Source organism: Elephantulus edwardii, unplaced genomic scaffold (assembly GCF_000299155.1).
Source record: "Elephantulus edwardii isolate Elephantulus edwardi_28Jun2011 unplaced genomic scaffold, EleEdw1.0 scaffold00069, whole genome shotgun sequence".
In the NCBI taxonomy this organism is placed as follows: Eukaryota; Metazoa; Chordata; class Mammalia; order Macroscelidea; family Macroscelididae; genus Elephantulus; species Elephantulus edwardii.
The window spans coordinates 14,465,729-14,487,936 of NW_006399819.1; the positions used below are offsets into that span (position 1 = coordinate 14,465,729).

A 22,208-nucleotide genomic window follows, 5' to 3' on the forward strand; every position below is an offset into this window, starting at 1 on the left:
TAAAACTTGAGAGAACAAATTTTATCTATTACAACCACAGACATATTAATCATTGAGTATATGCCTATGAATTAAAAATAGCAAAATCTAAATTATCTCAGACATTCTTATATCTTTATAAAGATCTTATTTATATCTTTACAAATATAGATTCTCTTACTTATATCATTATAAATTTGAAAAAAAATTTGTTAGATTTATAGTTTATTTTGTTGTTGTTTTTGTTAGGTGACATTGAGTCAAGTACAACTCATAGTGACCCTATGAACAGATCTGAACCCTGTCCGATTTTATGCCATCTTCACACGTCCTGACACACCAGAGCCCATTGCAACAGCCACTGTGTCAAACCACGGCTGAGGTTCTTCCTCTCCTTTACTGACCCTCTGCCTTTCCAAGCATGGTAGTTTATTTAAGTAATTATTAAGTATTTGCGTGTTATTGTTGTTGTTGTTATGTGCTGTCTAGTCGCCTGTGACTCATAGTGACGCTATGCACAACAGCCCTAAAATCTGTTCTATCCTGTGCCAATGTCACCATCTCTAACACACCGATCTCCATTACCCCAGTCACTGAATCAGTCTCATTGAAGGTCTACCTCTCCTGCGCTGTCCCTCCACCCTCACAAACATGACATCCCTCTCCAGGGACTGATCCCACCTTTCAATGTGCCCAAAGTATGTCAGATGAAGCTTCAGAACCTCTGCCTCCAAAAAGGAGTCTGTTTTCACCCTCTCCAGGATGAACCTGTTTGTTCTCCCAGCAGTCCGTGGTATATCCAATACTCTTCTCCAGCTCCATAGCTCACCTTCTATCATCCGTATTCATTGTCCAGCTTTCTGAAGCATAGCTAGTAATTGCAAAGACCATGGCCTGTATCAGGTGCACCTTAGTCTCCAGACTGACATCATTGATCTTCAGTATTTTGGAGAGGTCTCTGACAGCAGACTTTTGCAATGTAATTCTTCTTTTAATTTCCTGGCTGCTGGTACCAAGAGTGTTGTTTGTGGAGCCAAGAAACTGAAGCTGTGAACAATCTCAATCTCTTCACCATCCATCATGATGCTGCCAATTGGCCCAGTGGTGAGAATCTTTGTTTTCTTGATGTTGAGCTTCAATCCCTACTGAAATCTGCAGTCCTTGACAGCAAGTCCTGCATGTTATTTATCCATTCAAATTCTATAATTATGTAATGTGACTGTTGTTAAGTGCCATCCAGACTTCTGTGACGCATGGCTACCCTAAGGACAACAGGTTAGACCTTGTCCTGTCCTGCACCATCCTCATGACCTTTGCTATGCTCAAGTCCATTATTATAGTAGTTACAGTGTCCACCTGTCGTGTTGGCAGCCCTCCTTTCCTTCTCTAATCCTTTATCGTTCCCAGAATGATGTCCTTTTCCAAGGACAGGCCTCTCCTGACACCTCACCCAAAGTATGTGACAGGAAGTTTCCCCATCCTTGCCTCTAGGTAGCACCCAGGTTACACAATGAATAAGGCTTACTGATGTCTTTAAATTGTAATGTTGGAGAAGAGTGCTAAAAAGCCCATGGCTTGCCAAAAGAACAAACAAGTTATCTTGAAGGGGATGAGAACAGGATGTCCCTTAATAACCTAATCATTATGCTAATTAAAACTTTTATATCTTTTAGCAACACAACTTGAAAATTTTAACAAACCTCTTTTCCCAATGCAATTCTTTTTAAAATGGAATTAAATTTCTCCTCCAAAATATAATTGCCTACCAGGAAAATATTTTCTCCCCCGAAGCAAAGTTTTTGCTGTCCCTGTTCTTGTGCACCATCAAATTAGTGCTGACTCATAGCTGACGCTCCAGTGGGTTATGATTGCTCATCTTTCTCCCACAGAGCAGCTGGTAGATTCGAACCACGCCCTTTGGGTTGACAGCACAAATATTTGTTCAATTTAAAAAATATCTATCTACCCAAGATTGAGTAAGATTGAATGAGTTTCTTCGTGATAAAATTTCTGGAGAAAAATTTAGAGGAAAGAAATAGATCATATGTAGAGCACACATCATATCAAAGTGAATTGCACTTATATTATGTCCTCTAGTAGTAATAGGTCTACTTAATCATGTGAAAACTACAAATATAAATCTAAACCACGCTATCAAGGAATCATCTAATCTTGAAAGGTATGGCTTCAGAAATAAACTTTAAAAACATCAAATTCTATTGTATGAATGTACCACAATTTCTCAATCCATTCAATTGTGACTGGACATTTGGGCCGTTTCCATGTTCTTGCAATGGTGAATAACGCTGCTATAAACATGGGTGTACAAATCTCCACCTGAGTCTCACTTCTAATTTCCTTGGGGTATATTCCTAGTAATGGAACAGCTGTGTTAGGGACCACTTACTCTGTTTCTCAGGGGGACATTATGCCTGGAAGAAATTAATAAATAAAGACACAAGAGACAAACAACTCACAGAGACAAAACAGCACAGGACAAGACTGGACCAGCCAGACAGGTCAGAATTGGATTGGCCCCGGGCAGCGGTGTCATCTTTATTTTTATACCTTTCTGAAACAAAGAGATGTTTCACAGGGAAATAGAAACTTTAAGAGTTACATCATAGAGCCGGGTACAAGTAGAAACATCAAGATTAATATAGGGCTTGCATGGGCTGGGTACATAGTTAGATATATTCAACCACACTTCTTTGTATTCATAAACTGTGCTTTCTCTCATCTTGCAACAACCTTATCAAGAGCAGGAATAATAATGAAAGTCAGTGTCTAAAGATGCATGAGAACCGCTTGCAATCTTCCTTCTCAGAGCGCCTTGTGAGCTCTGCTTGCAGTCTTCTTTCTGAAGACACCTTCTGTGTACAAGGCACACAGCCATATTCTAAGGATGCAGTCCTTTACATTCTATGGTCCTCTACAAGCGAGTCATATAGAGTTTCTATGTTCAACTTCTTGACGAAACGCCAAACTGTCTTCCAGAGTGATTATTCCATTTTACACTCCCACGAACAGTGTATGAGAGTTAATATCTCTCCACATCCTCTCCAACATGTATTGCTTGCTGCCCTACTAAATTTTGCCATTGCTACTGGGGTGAAATGGTATCACATTGTGGTTTTGATATGCATCTCTTTTATTGCCAGTGATTTTGAGCATTTCTTCATGTGTCTGTTGGCTACTTGTATGTTTTCCTCTATGAAAAGTCTTTGCACGTCTTTTGCCCATTTTGTAATTGAGTTATCATTCTTTTTCTCCCGGAGGTCCTGGAGTATTTGTTAAACTTTTGTGGTACATTCATACAATGGAATACTATGCAACACTGAGGAGTAAAAATTTTAAAAAATTACTACATAACTTGGGAGAGACAGGAGGGCATTATGCTGAGTGAACACAGTCTCATAAGAACAAATACTACATAAAATCATTATTGTAAAAATAGAAGGATAACCAGTAAAATATGTATGGTAACTCAAGGTGGGAAGGGCTGAGGATGGGTAAGGGCAAAACCACAGGGTTACATAGTTTGGGGAGGGGAGTAAATGAGAAGGATGCAGTGAAAATCGGGGTAATGATGGGCAAAGTCCACAAGTGATTAATTTTGTAAAAGAATGCATGGGAATGATTTGTATGAAACATAATGTATACGAACTTTGTAAGCAAACCAATTTTAAAAAGTGGGAGGTAAGATCAAATTCTGCTGGGGTTTTGTGTTTGTTTGTGTTGTTGCTTAAGTTCTCAGAATAATCATCAATCATCTGCCTGGGAAAAATGTGAGAAAACAAATTGGTCAAATAATTTTGCCAAATCATTTTTTTAATTGCTTTGTCAGCAATTTGCTTCTCTTGGACAGATCTAGTGTATTGGTTTTTCATAATTACTACAGAACATAGAGCTCATCAGTCAATTCCATGAATGCTATAGCTGAGGTACGTCCACAATAGAAAATTACTTTTCTTTGAGCAGTAAGGAATTTATTTATAGCTATGTTTCAGCCAATCACAGTTCAGTAAGCCCAAAATAACATGCAGCAGGAATGTGAAGGATTGCATGAAAAATGGCTTCAAGAACACTTTCATAGCTCCTGCTTTTGATTTCCATACTTCTCAGCAATTTCCTCATATTAGCATATATATTTTATATGTATTTAGATAGCTTTACCCCTAGACTATGGGTCTTGTGTGCACAGACTTCATTTTGTATGCCATAAGCATTCCAAGCCCCTAATAGTGCTAAGAATATACTAGACATTCTTTAAATAGTATATTGGCTGAATAAATGAAGAATAAATTATACATAATTTAAAGCAGAAGTGTTCTGTCATTTGTAGAGTCTAGGACCTACTAGAGAAAGAAACTCTGTAATATACCAATTCTCTTTACTTTCAAGACAAACTAATAACATTTAGCTTTCATAATGAAATCCTTTAAAAGATACCATTACAAATTTGAAAAGGTATCTTTCATTTGGACAGACTTCCTCCAACATCTTCTTGTGACTCAATTATATGATGTTTCACTCTACAATGGTTGGAATCACCTGGGGAACATTAAAGACTTAAGTTGTCCATAGCCAGTCCCCAGCCAACTGAATCCAAATCACAAGAGTTGTACCTGGGCATAAAATTCTTTTTTAAGATCTGTCACATAATTCTACAGTATAGCCAGAGTTGATAATTATTACTTAAGAAGGAAAAGTTATAAAGCTTAAGTGTATAAAGCATCTAAAATTTTACAAGTACTCAGATTCATAGGTGTTATTATTATTGTGTGTGTGTGTGTGTGTGTGTGTGTGTGTGTGTGTGTGTGTGTGTGTACCATCAAATCGGATCTGACTGGTATGGGAAGAGATTGCCCCTCCTTCTCCAGTAGAGCAACTGGTGGATTTGAACCGTGCACATCTAGGAAACTCAGATTCATATGTATAAGAAACAATTTACTTTGAGTTTTTATACATAGTATTTAAATTGTGTGAGTAAACTGTATGTGTCTTTGTGAAAATGAAATGGGGCTATCCTGTGGTTTGCTTGCAACTATACCTGAAGTGCTTGCTGCAAAAGGTCAAGGACTATAGTCTTCAATATTGACTGAAGCTCAACATCAAGAAGACAAATATTTTCACCACTGGGACAATTGGCAGCACCATGATAGATGGAGAAGAGATTGAGGTTGTTAACAATTTCAGGTTGCTCAGCTCCACAGTCAACACTCTCAGCATCAGCAGTCAGGAAATCAAAAGATTAGTTACACGGGGGAAGTCTGCTGTCAGGGACCTCTCCAAAGTCCTAAAGCATAATGATGTCAGTTCAGGGACTAAGGTGCACCTGATTCAGACCATGGTCTTTGCAATTACTTGCATGTATGCATCAGAAACCTAGACTATGAGTAAGGGTGACAGAAGGAGATGCCTTTGTGGTGATGGAGAAGAGTATTGAACATAATAACATGGACCTCCAGGAGAACAAATGGATGTCATGGAGAGGGTGAAACCAGGTTGCTCCTGGAAGCAAGGATTTTGAAGCTCTGTCTCATGTACTTTGGGAACATGGCGGGAAAGATCAGTACTTGGAGAAGGATGTCATGCTTGGAAGGGTAGAGAAGAAGACCCCAGATGAGACTGACACAGTCACTGGGGTAATGGAGGTAGGTGTGTTGGAGTCAGTGTGATTGGCTCAGGATAGGACAGGGTTCAGAGTTATTGTACAAAAAACTGGAACCCTTATTCACTGTTGGTGGGAGTGTAAAATGGTACAATCTCTATGGAAGGCTGTATGGCACTTTCTCAAAAAGCTGCAAATAGAAATACCACTTGACTCAGAAATTCCACTATTGGGAACATGCCCTACCTAAAGAAACCATAACCACCACCCAAGCAGATATGTGCACACCCATGTTTATTGCTGCTTTGTTCACAATAGCAAAGAGTTGGAAAGAACCCAAGGGTCCATCAACAAACAAATAGAGAAGCTGTGGTATATTCACACAATGAAATACTATGCTGCATTGAAAAGCAAGGAACTTATGAAATGTGATACAAAATGGGTAACCCTGGAGGGCATTATGCTGAGTGAAATACCTCAGTCACAAAAGGACAAATATCACATAGTGCTACTGTTGTAAAATGGGACTGACATCAGTGTTGAGGGAAGACTGAGAAAGAGGGGATAAATAATATATACTGCATTTAAACAGATGAGGAAGAGAAGTGTTTAAAAGGGGTATATGATTGGGTATTATTGTCATGACAAGAGTCCAGAATGAAGGCTGCACAGCAGAGTGGACTTGAGGGGAGGGACTATATAACTATGAAAGAATTTTTCTTTCACTTTTCAAAGAGAAGAGCAAATTGGGTGGGAGGGGTGGGCAGGGAGAAAAGTGAAACAATGGATGAATGGAAATCCTAAGTCTTGTAGACTTTCACTAAAATTAAGTTTAAAAAAGAAAAAAGACAAAGAGTTGCTAAAACCTCAGGTAACTCAATGATACATAACAATTACAAAAGCATATTTGCTTCAGGTGAAAGTGTTTTGGGAAAAAGTTAGGAAAGTCATGCAAATTGATGATATGTTTTCTGAATTTACAAAAAATAGAAACAGTAATGATTCAGGTTAATTCAATGATTAATATTATGAGAGTAAAATATTTCCCTTTTCTTTAGGCACAGCTGAGTTTAGGAAGACGTCCAATCATTTCAAATTGGTTGGATTACATTCCTTCAACAAGACACAAAGATCCATGTGAACTAGTACATCTTTGTAGACTGACCATCAGAGCTCAACTCTTAGCCAACAATATGCTCCCAAATGGAATATTTTCACTTCTAATTCCTACTCGTCTACAGAACTATCTGAATTTAGAAAGCTGATACACTTCTTTATGCTGAATCTGTTAAAGCTGTCCACCTTTTTGTGGCTTAGAAGTTAATAAACTATTACCTTTCTGCAAATGTTTGTTGCACTGAATATGTTGTTTAAAAATACGTTTTCACATGACATGGTAAATGGATCACCTTTGCATTAATAAGTGGTTCTTCACATTACTTTGCTGTATGTAAAAAGATTATATGTATTCTGATATATGGAAATAATTGAACTATTTTTATCTAAAGTTGCATGAATATGAAAATATTGTCAGTTAAATATATTGGTTCTTGGGTTACAAAGAAGTTTTAAGTTTGTACATTTATTCAAAGGTGGGGGTTTTTAGGCTTTTCTCCCCTTTTGAGCACTATGGCACTAGACTTATTTTCTTCACAGCTATGCAGTCAGACTGTTTTAATAGAAAGATGACCACTGGCAGACAGCTCTCCACTGATTTCAGACATTTTTCACTTGCTTTATGATCAGAGGCACTCTTCCACCACCATGCAGTGAAACTGGCTCGTAGCTGATCCACCCATTGATTTCCGCAAAGGAAATTGCTCACCTTTCTTCACAGAGATGCTGGTGAATTGGAAATCAACATAGAGACATGCTCTTTGAGTTAGCAGCTTAATTCCTTACTGTCTAGGCCACCAAAGCTCCCTGGAAATAAATGTTCTTTATTCTGGACTCGGTATCCAAAAATATTGGCCTAGTGAGTAGAAGTCTAGGAGGATGTAGTGTATCTGTCTGAGGCAAAGGAAGGACAGGTTTTCTTTTTTTTGTTTGTTTTAACTTTTTAATTTATTTTTTTATTTTGATAATTTTAATGAACATTTACAGAGATTTTGGATTTCCATTCATTCATTGTTGCACTTTTCTCCCCGCCCCCTCCACCCCCACCCCCAGTTCGCTCCTCTCTTTGAAAAGCAAAGAACAGGTTTTCTTAAAGCACATTGTTATGAGTTTGCTAAACCCAGGCTCCTCTGCTGTGTCACAAATCCACTGTGTCTCTCCCTGGGTTATTCCATATCGCCTTTGGGGGGAGTTGAGGGTGGAGCGAGGAGAACTGACACAAATGCGACCTCATGCTGCTTGCTGTGTCAACACAGTAACAGGCTCTTTGTTTCATAAAATATGAACCTAGGAGCACCTTTTCTCAAAAGCTGAGCTAAGCCTGCTAATTGGCAAGAAGGATGAAATTCTCAGTCTCTTCACATTTCTTGACTATAACCTTCTCTCGTCTCTATTACTGTGTGCCTTAAGGTGTAGGTTACTGGATGATGGCAGATAGTAGTCACTTTCACCATCCACTTGCACTCCGGAGACTGCAAGACTTGGGACAATCCTTAGCTGAAATGTGTTCATCTCTCCCACAGTAACAGAATCAACAGTCACAAATTTGATCCTTCTACTAAAAATATTTTTTCCTTCTTGACCTTTTTACTTATCCTTCAAACTCCCTTTAACCCACAAAAAGACTCACTTTGTGTGTTGTACACTCTTTTGTCCCCTCCCACTATTGTCCTCACCACATAGTGCTCCAACCCCGATGTAAGCGTATTTTTCTTTCTCTTCACTATCCTGGTAGTTTTCAAAGTCAGCTATTCCATCTTTTGTACTTCTAACAATTACTATGTTGCCTGGTCCTTAGTAGAGGATTTAAATGTATATTCATTGAGTTATAGTTACTTTGTAGTTTTCTACAAGCAAGGAGACCTATTCCAAAATTTTTGCTGATTGGGATTTTTAGAATGTACTTATTAAAGAGGGTAGCCTAAAAACAGATTAAAAAACTTAGGAACAAGGATAAAGAAAACATCATTGTTTATTTATATTGAGTGAACAGTTCAGTTTCGGAAGGACAAATATTGCATAAGACCATTATTCTAAAAATAGAACTAGTAAGATGTATATAAATGTCCAAAAAGAAAAAAGTGAGCAAAAAAGAGGGAAGGGTGAAAATCACTAGGATAGCAGAGTTTAGTGGGCAGGGTAGGTGAGGGTATAAAATTCAATGGGAACTTGAAGAGATGGTATAAAAATAGGCATAGATCAATGGTAAGTAATTATATAAAATAGAACACACATGAATGATTGTATGAAACACAATGTAAATTAAAGGTCATATAAAATACAATGTATATGAATGAAACACAGTGTAAAGAAATTATTGTATGAAAACCAATTTTAAAAAACTAACACTGCTAAAAAAATCACTGCTATTTAAATAGCATATATATAGTTATATTTAAATAGCTTTGTAAAATATATTACTCACTAGACACTTATTCAAATGACAAAAAATAAATAAATAAATAAAACCTGACCATTACAAATGCTGGTGAAGGTGTGCAACTGGAATATATAGCTGGTAAGAATGCAAACAGTATGTCACTTTGTGGAAAACTTTTGCAGCTTTTTTATGAAAATATAGCACATACTTAACATATACCTAGTCATTCTAAATTCAAGCAGCTCTGAAGAAATTAGAAAAAAACAAAGCCTCGGGCATTGATGGAACACTAATTGAATTTTAGCAAACAGATGATGTTCTGGATGTGCTCACCAGGTTATGCCAAGAAATCTAGAGGATAACTACTTGTCCAACCGACTGGAAGAGATCTGTATTTATCCCACTCAAAAAAAAGTTGGTCCAGCAGAATGTGGAAATTATCAAACAATATCACTAATATCACACACTAGCAAAATCCTGCTGACGATTGTCTAGAAACTACTGTAATAGTACATCAGCAGAAAACTGTCAGATGTGCATGCTGGGTTCAGAAGAAGAGGTGCTGGCACTAGGGACATTAGAATGTTAAGTGGACCTTGGCTGAAAGCCAAGAGTACCAGAGGAAGGTTTATCTGTGTTTCATTGACTACAAAGACATTTGGCTGTGTGGATCACAACAAACTGTGGTTAACCTGGAGAAAAATGGGGATCATACTTAATTGTGCTCATGGAAAACTTATACTTGGACCAGGAAATAGTAGTCAGAACAGGGAAACTTGTAGGGTTCAGAATCAGGAAAGGTGTGCATTCTATCTCTATACCTTTTTAATCTATATGCAGAGCAGATCATTCAGGAGGCTGGCCTCTATGAGGAGGGATGTGGCATCAGGACTGGAAAGAGACCCATCAACAACCCGCATCATGCAAATGATACAGCCTTGCTTGCTTAAACTGAGAAGGACATGAGACATGTGCTGAAAAAAGTCAAGGATTGAAACTCAACATCAAGAAAAAAAGATTCTCACCACTGGGCCAATTGGCAGCTTCATGACAGACAAACAAGAGATTGAGATTGTTAATAACTTCAGCTTGCTTGGTTCTACAATCAACACTCTTGGCATCAGCAGTGAGGAAATCAAAAGATGAGTTACATTGTGAAAGTCTACTGTTAGGGACCTCTATAACAGTACTGAAGAGCACTGATGTCAGTCTGGAGACTAAGGTATGCTTGATTTAGGTCATGTCTTTGAAATTACTTGCTATGCATCCAAGAGGTGGACAATAACTAGAGATGATAGAAGGATTGATGCCTTAGAATTGTGGTGCAGCAGAAGAGTGTTGAACTTACTATAGACTGCCAACAGAACAAACAAGGCTCTCCTGGAGAGGATGAAACAAGGCAGCTTTATGGAGACAAGGATTTTGAAGCTCCATCTAACATACTTTGGACATGTGGTCAGGAAGGACCAGTCCTCGGAGAGGGTCATCATGCATGGAACAGGGGAGGGACGGTGCAGGAGAGGAAGACCGAGGATGCGATGGATTAACTCAATGACTGGAGAAATGGGGTTAGATGTGTCTGAGACAATGAGACTGGCTCAGGAAAAGGCAGAGTTCAGAGCTAATGTACATAGGGTCGCTATGAGTCCCAGGTGACTTGATGGCATATAACAACACAAATGAAAAATAATGTTATGTGAAAAAATCTGTGTTTAAAAAGTTTATATAGCAGTTTTATTAATGACTATAAAAAACTATAAACTCAATATCTTTCAATGAATGAATGGATAAATGGGAACTCTGGTGCTTTGCTACTCCAAAGAAGGTAACGCTCTGGCAATTTACATTCACCAGCCACTTCTCAGGAGAAAGATTGACAATCTCCTCCGTCGTGATTTGCAGCCTCCAAAAACCTACTAGAGGGTCGGATATGAGTAAGCTCCAATTCAATAACATTGAGACATCAAAACAATAGAATACCAGCCAGCAATGAAAGAACACAAATGCATCATGCCAATTTAAAGAAGTCAGTCTCAAAAGGTTATATGTTGTTGTTGTGTGCTATTGAGTTGGAGCCAACCTATAGCTGACCCTCCAATAGGTTTTTAGAGGCAGTAAATTGCATGAGATGATTTTTCCCATGGAGCAGCTGGTGGATGCAAACCGTGTGCCTTTGGTATTGCAGCACAGCTTATCACTAGGCCAGCAGAGCTCCCTCAAAAGGTTATATCCTCTATGGTTTTATAAACATTCTGAAACGTTGTTGGGTGCTGTCGAGTATGACTCAGTGACCTGTGATCAGATAACCTGAACCCTGTTCTGTCCTGTGCAATACTCATTATCTCTGAAACACTAAAACCCAGCATTGAAATCACTGTGTCAATCCATCTTGTTGGGGGTCTTCCTCTTCTTTGCTTACCCTTCATCTTTCTAAGCATGATGTACCTCTCCAATGAATAGCCGCACCTAGCTACATGTCCAAATGCCTCCAAAGAGAACTCTGACTGCACCCTCTCCAAGACATATCAGTTTTTTCTCTTGGCATATTCAATACACTTCTCCAGCACCACAACTCAAAGGTATCAGTTCTTCTCCTGTCATCCTTATTAATTGTATAGCTCTCAAATATGTAACATGTTATTGAAAAGACCGTGGCCCAAATTAGGCACACCTTAGTCTTCAAACTGAAGTCATTGCTCTTAAGCATTTTGGAGAGGTCTGAACAGAGGATTTTCCCCATGCTCTCTATCTCTTGATTTTCTGACTGCTGGTTCTAAGGGTATTGATTGTTGATGCAAGGAAGAAGAAAACTTTGACTGTTTCAATGCTATCTCCATCTATCAGTGTTGACTGTTTGTCTGGTGGTGAGGACCTTTGTTTTCTTGATTTTGAGATAAAATCCATACAAAAGGCTGTAGTCCTTGACCTTCTCCAACAAGTGTTGCAAGTTCTCCTCACTTTCAACTGTTATTGTTATGTGCCATCGAGTTGCTTGTGACTCATAGCGACCCTATGTACAACAGCCCTAAACTCTGCTTTGTCCTGTGCCAATCGCACTGTCTCTGACACTCCCATCCCAATCATCCCAGTCACTGGATCAATCCACTTCATAGAGGGCCTTGCCATCCTATGCTGTCCCTCGACCCTCCCAAGCATGATGTCCTTCTCCAAGGACCAGTCTCTCCTCACAACATGTCCAAATATGTTAGACGGAGCCTTAGAATCCTTGGGTCCAAGGAGCCACCCGGTTTAACCCTTTCCAGGATGAATCTGTCTGTTTTCCTAGCAGTCCATGGTATTCTCAATACTCTTCTCCAGCACCACAGCTCAAAGGCATCAATTCTCCTTCTATCCTCCTTGGTCATTGTCCAACTCTCTGATGCATAACAAGTGATTGTGAAGGCCATGGCCTGTATCAGATGCACCTTAGTCTCTACAGAGATACCATTGCTCTTCAGTACTCTGGAGAGGTCCCTAACAGCAGACTTTCCCATGACAATGTGCTTTTTAATTCCCTGGCTCCTGGTGCCAAGAGTGTTGACTGTAGAGCCAAGCAAACTAAAGCTGTGTACAATCTCAATCTCTTCACCATCCATGCTGATGCTGCCAACTGGTACAGTGGTGAGAATCTTAGTCTTCTTGACATTGAGCCTCAATCCATATTGTAGGCTGCAGTCCTTGACCCTCTGCAGCAGGTGCTTCAGGTCCTCTTCAGTTTCAGCAAGCAGGGTTGTGTCATCTGCATAACACAGATTGTTGCTAAACCGTCCCCCAATCTTGACCCCACATTTCTCCTCATAAAGCCCAGCCTCCCAGATAATCTGTTCTACATATAGGTTGGAAAGGTATGGAGATAGGGTGCATCCCTGGTGTACGCCCTTCCCAATTTTGAACCATGCAGTGTTTCCTTGCTCTGACGACTGCCTCCTGGTCCAAGTATAGGTTTCGCATTAGAACGATGAAGTGTTCTGGTATTCCCATTCTTCTCAGAGTTAGCCACAGTTTGTTATGATCTACACAGTCAAATGCCTTTGCATAGTCAATGAAACACAGATAGACATTCCTCTGGTATTCTGTGCTTTCAGCTAAGATCCATCTAACATCAGCTACAATATCCCTAGCACCATGACTAATCATCTAGTCATCTGCAAAACACAGGTTTTTGTGAGTTTTCTTGTAAAACTACAGAGAAAGAAAATAGCTGTCATTGGGTTAAAGTTAGGGATTGGGAGGGTTTTGACAACAAAATTGATATTATTTAAGTTTAATAATATATGTATTTCTTCTAAAGCATGAAAACTCAGCACATCCCCACATGACTTGAAAAAAAATCTTTTTGAGGAATTTTATCTGATGAAGAAAAATGTGAAACAGACTAAAAGAATGGCTTTGAGGTGGAAATGAAAGCAGTTAATAAAATATCAGGGATTATAAAAGAACGATCTATATTACAGAAAAATGTAAAGGTGAAGAGGAACTAAGGACTAGAACAAATAGATTTTAAAATTATGGAAAAGACCTTAATATTCACTTCAGACAGATAAAAGTCTTATCTTCTTTTTTTTTGGTATGATGGTGCCACACAGAAAATTATTTAAGAAAAATTACATGAAGATAGAATATATTTTTATTTTAATATTATAAATCTACATAAAAATTTGCAATTTCAAAAACATAAAAATATTTAAACACTTAATTGCAAATTTTATGTTGAAAGGTCTAATTCAAAATAGGCATGTATCAAGAGTAATTAATTAACTAAAATATAATGTCTTGCTGTGGTTATATGTCAAATCACTTGCAACTCGTAGCACACTTGCATTCTATGCACACTTGCTCTGACTCTTGTCCTTTTCTAAGTCAATCTCATTGTCTTTGATATCCCTACCCCATGATCTCAGTTACTGTTAGTCCATCTTCTCCAGGGTCTTCCTCTCTTGCACTGCCCCTCCATCCTTCCAAGTATTATGTCCTTCTCTAAGGTCTGGTCCTTTCTGACCAAGTGCCCAAAGTTTGTGAGACAGAGTTTCAAAGTCCTTACTTCTAAGGAGAAATTTGGTTTCACTCTCTCCAAGACAAACTTATTTGTTTTCTTGGCAGTCCATGGTATGTTGAAAACTCTTTCCAGCACCACAACCAAAAGGCATCAATACTTCTTCTGCCATCCTTTGTAATTATGCAGCTCTCTGATGCATAGCAAGTAACTGAGGAGACCATGGCCTGGATCAGGTGCACCTTACTCTCTAGACTGATATCGTTGCTTCTCAGTACTCTGGAAAGGTCTGGCAGCAGATTTTTCCCAATGCAATTTATCTTTTGAATCCCTGGCTGCTGGTGCCAAGAGTGTTGGCTGTGAAGTCAAATTAAAATGTTAAACTGAAGCTGTTAACAACCTCAATCTCTTCTCCATCTATCATGTTGCTGCCAATTATATGAATGTATAAAATAATACACATGAATGGAACACAATGTATATGAATAATTGCAGGCAAACCAATAAAAATATATTTTAAAAAGATCTAATTGATGGCAAATGTCTTAAAATTCTAGTGGAATTTAACACTGGGTTTAAATTTAAAAGCAAGTTCATGCATTAATGGGTATGCATTCAGTTTATTTAATACTCTGTATCTGTCTCTACTCTTTTAATTGCTTCCTGTTTTACCACCTTACACAATTTCCCATACTCTTTATCTCCTCATTATCATCTAGAAATTCACAAGGTTATCTACCATGTTTTATACAAACACCAGCATGTTACATGGGTTTTTGCCTACCACATACCCACACACATCATTTTCATATGCATACTACACCCATATTTTAACATATTTCAGTATTTTCTATTGTAGGGTTTTTTTTTTTCTATCCAAAGAATTTCATCTTAAGCCTTTATCTGGTGTCTATTGAAAAGAAGATTTGATTCCCAGTAGCAGACCCTCACCAGTCATCCTCTAGTTCCTAAATCAGCTGCTTTCCTGGCAAGATTCCTTCCTCACTCTTCAAACCATTTTTCCCTGAGAAAATAATTACTTTTCCATTCTGGAAACAGCCATCACCAGGACAACTGAACATAGCTCAGGAGATGCACAGATCTGCACACCTGCTGACAGAATGCCTTAAGGTTTGGCTTCACACCTGTCTTTCAAGGGTTCCTTTCCTGCTTTTCCTTTGCTTTCTTTTTCACTTTAAGTCTTTTTCATGACCTACATTTCATGCCTTTATTTTATTGTTTTAATAAACTTTTTCACTCATTTTCCTAAAAATACTAAGATAAATAAAAATACCACTGAGGAAAGTGAGGCTGGCACAACACAGCCACATACCTTCTGCCCTGTCATCTGTCTAACCGGTTACCATGTTTTGGTTGTTTGACTCTCTTCTTCTTCACAAAGACCATATGAGGTGGATGTTGGAACTTCAGGCACAGAAGGGTTGTGTCCCTCACTTATGAGTTAGGTCCAGTGGATTACACATCCACTGTTCTACACCCCAGCATCACAAGGATTGTGGAGTGTAGGCAGACACACAGATATATCATAGAGTACCTGACTTCCCACCCATCTTTGGTAAAATATACCTGAGCACAGACAAGCCACCAATCTTTGGACCAGCCACAAAGTGCTCCAGAGCAAACACACTATGTCACTTGGTTACTTTCCCAAAACTGGGATCCAACCAAAATCTACCTACGACATCTTGACCATGGTTGACAACTTTATTATGACTAAAACAGTGGGTCTGAACATTGCAGATTGTGAGGGATGCAGGACAGGCAAGGTTCTGATGTGTTGTTCCCAGGGCTGCTATGAATGCTAGACTACTTAGTGGCACCCAACAACAACAACAAATAACAAGGTGATCAGAAGTGTTATTTCCAGATTTAATGTGGGTAAAGAAGGCTGAACTTCACTTCTAGAAATGTCATGAGACATTACTGTATGCACACATGCACTATACCAGAAGTTTTTTAATAGAATTCTGACATTACTGCCCATTATATGTGTGTGCACATCATTTACAACTGTATGCTGTTTGAAAAAAAAAAGGGAAATTACTTTTGGGAATTAACACATAAAATATTTAAAAGACTGTGAATGAAAACAAGGCTAATGATTATATTATTGACTATGCAAAGGCATTTGATTATGTAGATAGCAAATTATGGATAATATTGAGAAGAATGGGAATACCAGAATACTTAATTGTGTTCAGGAGAAATCTATATATAGAATGAGAAGTAGCTTTCTGAACAGAACAAAGGAACATGGCATAATTTAAAATCAGAAAAGGTGTGCATCAGGTCTGTTGTACCCTTTCTCCATTCCCATTCAATCTGTATGCAGAGCAAATCATTCAAGAAGCTAAACTAGTGAAGAGATTGAGATTGTTAGAAGCTTTATTTGCTTAGCTCCACAATCAACACTCTTGGTACCAGCAGACAGGAAATCAAAAGATGAATTGCATTGGGAAAGCCTGCTGTCGGGGACCTCTCCAAAGTACTGAAAAGCAGTGATGTCAGTCTGAAGACTAAGGTACACCTGATTCAAGCCATAGTTTTTGCAATTACTTGCTATGCATTAGAAAGCTGGACAATGGGGGGGAAAAGTAAAAAAAAAAAGCTGGACAATGACTAGGGATGATAGAAGGACATTTGAGGCCTTTGAGCTGTGATGGTGGAGAAGAGTATCGACTATACCATGGACTGCTAAAAGAACAAACAGGTTTGTCCTAGTGAGAGTGAGATCAGGCTGCTCCTTGGAGGCAAGGATTCTGAAACTTTGTCTGACTTACTTTGGACATGTTGCAAGGAGGGCCTTGCAGAGGGATGTCATGCTTGGGAGGGTGGAGGGACAGTGAAAGAGAGGAAGACTCTCAATGAGATGGATAGATTCAGTGATTGGGGTAATGGGGGATACATGTGTCAGAGACAGTAAGATTGGCACAGAGTAGGGCAGGGTTTAGGGCTGTTGTACATAGAGTTGCTATGAGTCGCAGATGCCTCAACGGCACATAACAACAACAATAACAAACTGTATGAAGAAGAATGAGGCATCAGTATTAGAGGAAGGATAATCAGTAATCTGCATTCAGAAGACACAGCCTTGCTTGCAGAAGTGAAGAAAATGTGAAGAATTTACTAAAGATCATAAAAGACTACAGCCTTGCATATGGATTCCATCTTAATATTAAGAAAATTAAAATCTTCACCATTGTACAAAAAGCAGCAACGCAACCCAAGAGTTGGAGAAAAGATTAACGTTGTTAAAAACTTCACTTTACTTCAATCCACAGCCAACACTCTTGGTACTAGCAGTCAAGAAATAAAAAGATTTGTTGCACTAAGAAAATTACCTCTCTCTGTTAAAGAACAAGGATGTTAGTTTGAAGACTACCTTGCAATTGATCCAAGTCATGGTATTTTCAATTGCTTCTTCTTATCTATTTGAAAGTTGAACAATGAATAAGGAAGACCAAAGAGGAATCAATACTTTTGAATTGTGGTATTTGTTAAGAGTATTGAATATGCCATGTACTGCCTGAAGAACAAACAATCTGTCTTGTAGGAAGAGTAACCAGAATACTCCTTAGACGCAAGGTGGTAAAACTTCATCACACATACTTAGGGCATATTGTCAAGAGTTGCTAGTTCTCAGAAAAAGACATCATACTTAGAAAAGCAGAGGGTTAACATAACAAAGGAAGACTGTCCACAATATGGATTGACATAGTAATTACAACAGTGGGCTCAAGCATTGAGGAGAAAATGAAAATGGTGCAAGATAATGCAAGGTTGTTCACAGGGTCAATATGAGTAATATTCTAGTGGCACACACTTAATAACGTGATAACACCTTTATAAACAATAGAAAAGATAAGTAGTTTAGTGTTGTTATGTGTCCTCATAACATGGCCAGCTCCACAATCAACACTTTTGGCAACAGCAGTCAGGAAATCAAAAGACTAATTGCATTAGGAAAATCTGCTGTCAGAGACCTCTCCAGAGTGCTAAGAAGCAACAATGTCATCCTAGAGAATAAGGTGCTCCTGATGCAGGCCAGGATCTTTGCAATTACTTGCTATGCATTAGAGAGATTATCAATGACTAAGGATAACAGATTAAGAATCGATGCCTTTGAGTTGTGGTGCTGGGGAGGAGCCTTGTACATACCACAGACTGCCAAGAAAACAAATAATCTGTCTTGAAGAGGGTGAAACCAAGTTCATCCTTGGAGATTGGATTTTGAAGCTCCATCTCACATACTCTGGGCATATGGCCAAGAGGGATCAGTCCTTGGAAAAGGAAATCAAGCTTGGAAGGGTGAAGGGACAGTGCAATAGAGGAAGATCCTAGATGAGATGGATTGATACAGTAACTGGGGCAATGAGGGTAGATGTGTTGAATTCAATGAGACTGGCTCAGAACAGGGCAGGCTTCAGAGCTGTTGTACACAGGGATTGAGTTGGAGGCAACTCCACTATACATAACAACAACAATAGGTGTCCTCAAATCAGAACTGAAAGATCTCTGTAGGGATAATAGCAATATTGAGGAGTCTGATGTACAAGGAAACATTCCAAGAATCCTGAGGCACTTGCAAGCAAGGGATCTTAGGACTGTAAGGGCTGCACACAGCTCTAACTTTGTTCCAGGAATTGCTCTGCATCAGCACTGATATTCAAGCTGTTTATCCCTAAAGGGTTAAGCACTCTGAGAAAAGTTCTGAAGGCTATGGAATATTTCCAAGAACATCCCCTGGAACACTTCAAGTCAACAGTCTTTTATCGCACTTACTTAACCATTACATTCGTGAGTCAAAATATAGTGAGGGAACACAGAGTCTCAAATAGTTGGAAATAACTTGCCCCAGCCAAAATATTTTCTATTTCTCTGTACCTCAAAAGATATGTATGTGCACTTCAGCATATGAGTTTCTCTGTGCTATTTTTAGTAACTGTAGCTTTACAATAAATATCAAGTTCAGCTCTAAGTGGGTGCTGCCACACTTCTGTGACCTGCAAACCCAGAACACTGGGTACAACACAGAAGTGCAAAGCTGATCTTCTAGTAGGTTTTCAGAGGCTGTAATCACATAAAAGGAAATTGCTCATCTTTCTCCCATGGAGCAGCTGGTGTATTTGAGCCACCGGCCTTTGGGTTGACAGTAAACTCCTTACTCATTAGGCTAGGCCCCAAGAACTAGGACATTTAATATATATAAATGTAAACATTAAGTTAAATTATTAAAAAGTACTCATAGCATTTAAATTGTCTTCAATATATGTCACTGTTGTTAGTAGGTGCTATTGAGTTAGGTAAGACTCATAGTGACCCAATGAACAACAGACACCAGCGGTTCTACAGTAGAAAGATGGGCAGGCTCCTCTCATGTGATTTACAGCCTAAAGAGGCCAATGGCGGGTCAGCTGAATTGATTCCAACCCGAAGGCAATGAGTTTCAAAAATTAAGGTATCATCAAATCATAAAGCATTACTAATTTTTAATAAAATGTTAAAAAGTTAGGAAAAGTTGCTCTAACCTAAAAAGTCCATTTTTTAAGCTAAGACATTTACATACCTACAAACTATCATTTGTAAGTATAGATAACGTAAAAGCTAGTAATATAAACATTGATAAATACAGAATAGTACATTATACTGACATAAAATAATTCTTTCATACAGTTCTTATTTATTATTATAAATATTTTCTTATGCAGAATATATAGATGACCATTTGAGATTAACACAATATAATTTTCAAATAAAATTTAAAATTAGAAAAGACATTTTCTTTTGATTTCACAGGGAAATTGAATTCTAAATTTCTTATATTAGGATAACTTAATTCATTAGTACAAGATATTGTTATTGTTCATCAGTGTTTTCTTCAACTTGTTCAGGTTTGGGAATATCAGCTTGATACTTCTTCTTGAGATTACATAAATACATTCGTAAGCCTTCTGGATCCAGCTGAGAGTTCCGAGCAGTTTGAACAAGCCTAGTGGCGAGATGGTACACTGCTCTCTGTCTTTCCATATCAGGGGTACTTTTTTGGTTTTGCTGTTATTAAAAAAAATACAGAAAAATGTTTAAAATAGTACAAATTTTCTTTAAACCACATTTTGGCAATATTTTAACTCCTAAAGAACTCAAAGGTTAGCCAGTTCCTTTGGCTATATCAATCCCATTCAGGAATGTATCAGAAGTAATATCATTTTGGAGAATAATATCTCATGAGAACTTACTACTTTATACAGATCTTTATATTCTTCCAAGTCACTTTTCAATTTAAAAAAAAAAATCCATTTAAGTAGGTCAGATTTTGCAACACAATACTAAAATTTATGGAAATCCACAAGATGTATCTATTATAAACATTTTCTCATTAAAAGGCATGGGGAAATCGCACTACTAAAAACTGCTATGCAGTATATACAATTTTAGGTTCTCTCCAAAAGCTGTGCTCTGTTGCTTCTATTTTAATACCTCAATAAACCTGTAGGCAAAAGTGATTAATAAACTTCTCCCTAAAGACATCCAAATACATAAATTGCTCAATCCTAAGGGGTGAGTTATAGTCTTTAAATAAACAATACACTTTTTTTATAAATTATTGCAAAGCTCGTTTCAACTCACAGCTATTTAACATTATATCTTTATTCTTAAGCTATACATAAGAAAACCCAAGAAAAATGGGAATTTTCTAATATTTTGGAAGGCCTTCTTTGACAAGAACTTCAGAGTGAGAAGTATAGTTGAAAAGTTCTAAATTCCCTTTTCTCTGCCTGAGCTACATAGCTGAACCAGAGTGTTTTCCATATTAACATATTATGGAATGCCTTAGTGACTTTCCAAGAAAGACAATCCTTTCACCTATTTATGAACAGGAAGCAATTCTTATATTTTTCCCTCTTTCACTATTAGGAAAAGAAAATGATAGTACAATTCCATGAGGTGAAGTAACCTTATCATATATTCATCTATTTGATATATTATTTATCAGTTTATTTTTAAATTAACTAAACTACTGAATATGCACTATATAGTCCATGTTTCAGACCCCAAACTTGGCTATGTATCCATGGGTGATGGAGAAATGTGGTCCTCTGACCTTGAGGAGTTTACAGACTTACAGTGAAAAGAAAACACTCTTAAGTAGCTAATTAAACTAATTAGGAAAAAGTCCCACAAGAGAGATACAAAATGGTCAGAGAGAGGGAAGAAAACTTCCAGCTCAGATGAAGAAAAGTTTAAATAGAGTGGAGCATCAGAAATGAACCTCGATGCAGAGAAGAGTCAAAAGAATGGAGGCAATAATTTCAGCAGACATATTAGAAAACTTAGCAAACATATGATAAAATGATAAATAAGTCAATGTGGCTGAAAGGTAGTTTATTTGAAGTGGAATAGTGTGATTCAAGGTTGAGGAATGTGATGTAAACAAGGGAGACAGCAAAGTTAGCAAACTTTATTATGTATCAGAATTATATAAATGCTTATTTGAAATTGTAGATTTGTGAGTCAAATCAGACACTTGAAAATCTGAGATGATATCCAGTATCCTAGGTGATTCAAATAGAAATAATCCTCAGACTACCTAATTGCAGTGATAGTCACAGAGGAGTTTTAATATTACTAAGGAGTTGGGCTTTTGTTTGGTAAGAAATGACTGAAAGTTTCTGATATAAGGAGAAAAACATGTTAAGAATTATACATTAAGAAACTATCTAGTACCAATGTGTAAGGATAGATTAGAATATAGAGAGACAATGGCCAAATGACAAGTGGTTAAAGAGGAGAATTCATAGATAACTCTGATGATTGACTGAGAGGCTTGAAAGCAGACAAATGAGATATTTTAGATGATAAATTTAATTTTGATCCTATGAAAAATTTAAAAATGGGTTAAGTATCACCAGAGGAGATATGCAGAAAAAAATATATAGATTCAGGACATCATACAATTTTAAATTACTGATGACATGTAAAAGGATGAACATGAAAGGGTATAAAATGAAACATAAAAGAGTATGAGTAGATCCACAATGATATTTCCATTTAATAAGTAAAATGAGAAAAAACACTGGTGAAGAATAGAGAGGACTTATCAAAGT

General features: G+C 37.8%; 2 protein-coding genes across 2 annotated transcripts in view; one reads left to right on the forward strand and one right to left on the reverse strand.

Moving 5' to 3' along the window:
• The window catches only part of ASB17 (ankyrin repeat and SOCS box containing 17), a 22,288-nt gene extending 15,367 nt beyond the window's left edge, over window positions 1-6,921 (forward strand). The window contains exon 3 of the mRNA XM_006888599.1: window positions 6,652-6,921. Within this exon, the coding sequence (XP_006888661.1) occupies window positions 6,652-6,858 (207 nt within the window). The 3' untranslated portion in view covers window positions 6,859-6,921. The remainder of the gene's footprint in view (window positions 1-6,651) is intronic.
• Window positions 6,922-19,959: 13,038 nt separating this feature from the next.
• The window catches only part of MSH4 (mutS homolog 4), a 142,943-nt gene continuing 140,694 nt past the window's right edge, over window positions 19,960-22,208 (reverse strand). The window contains exon 19 of the mRNA XM_006888613.1: window positions 19,960-20,154. Within this exon, the coding sequence (XP_006888675.1) occupies window positions 19,960-20,154 (195 nt within the window). The remainder of the gene's footprint in view (window positions 20,155-22,208) is intronic.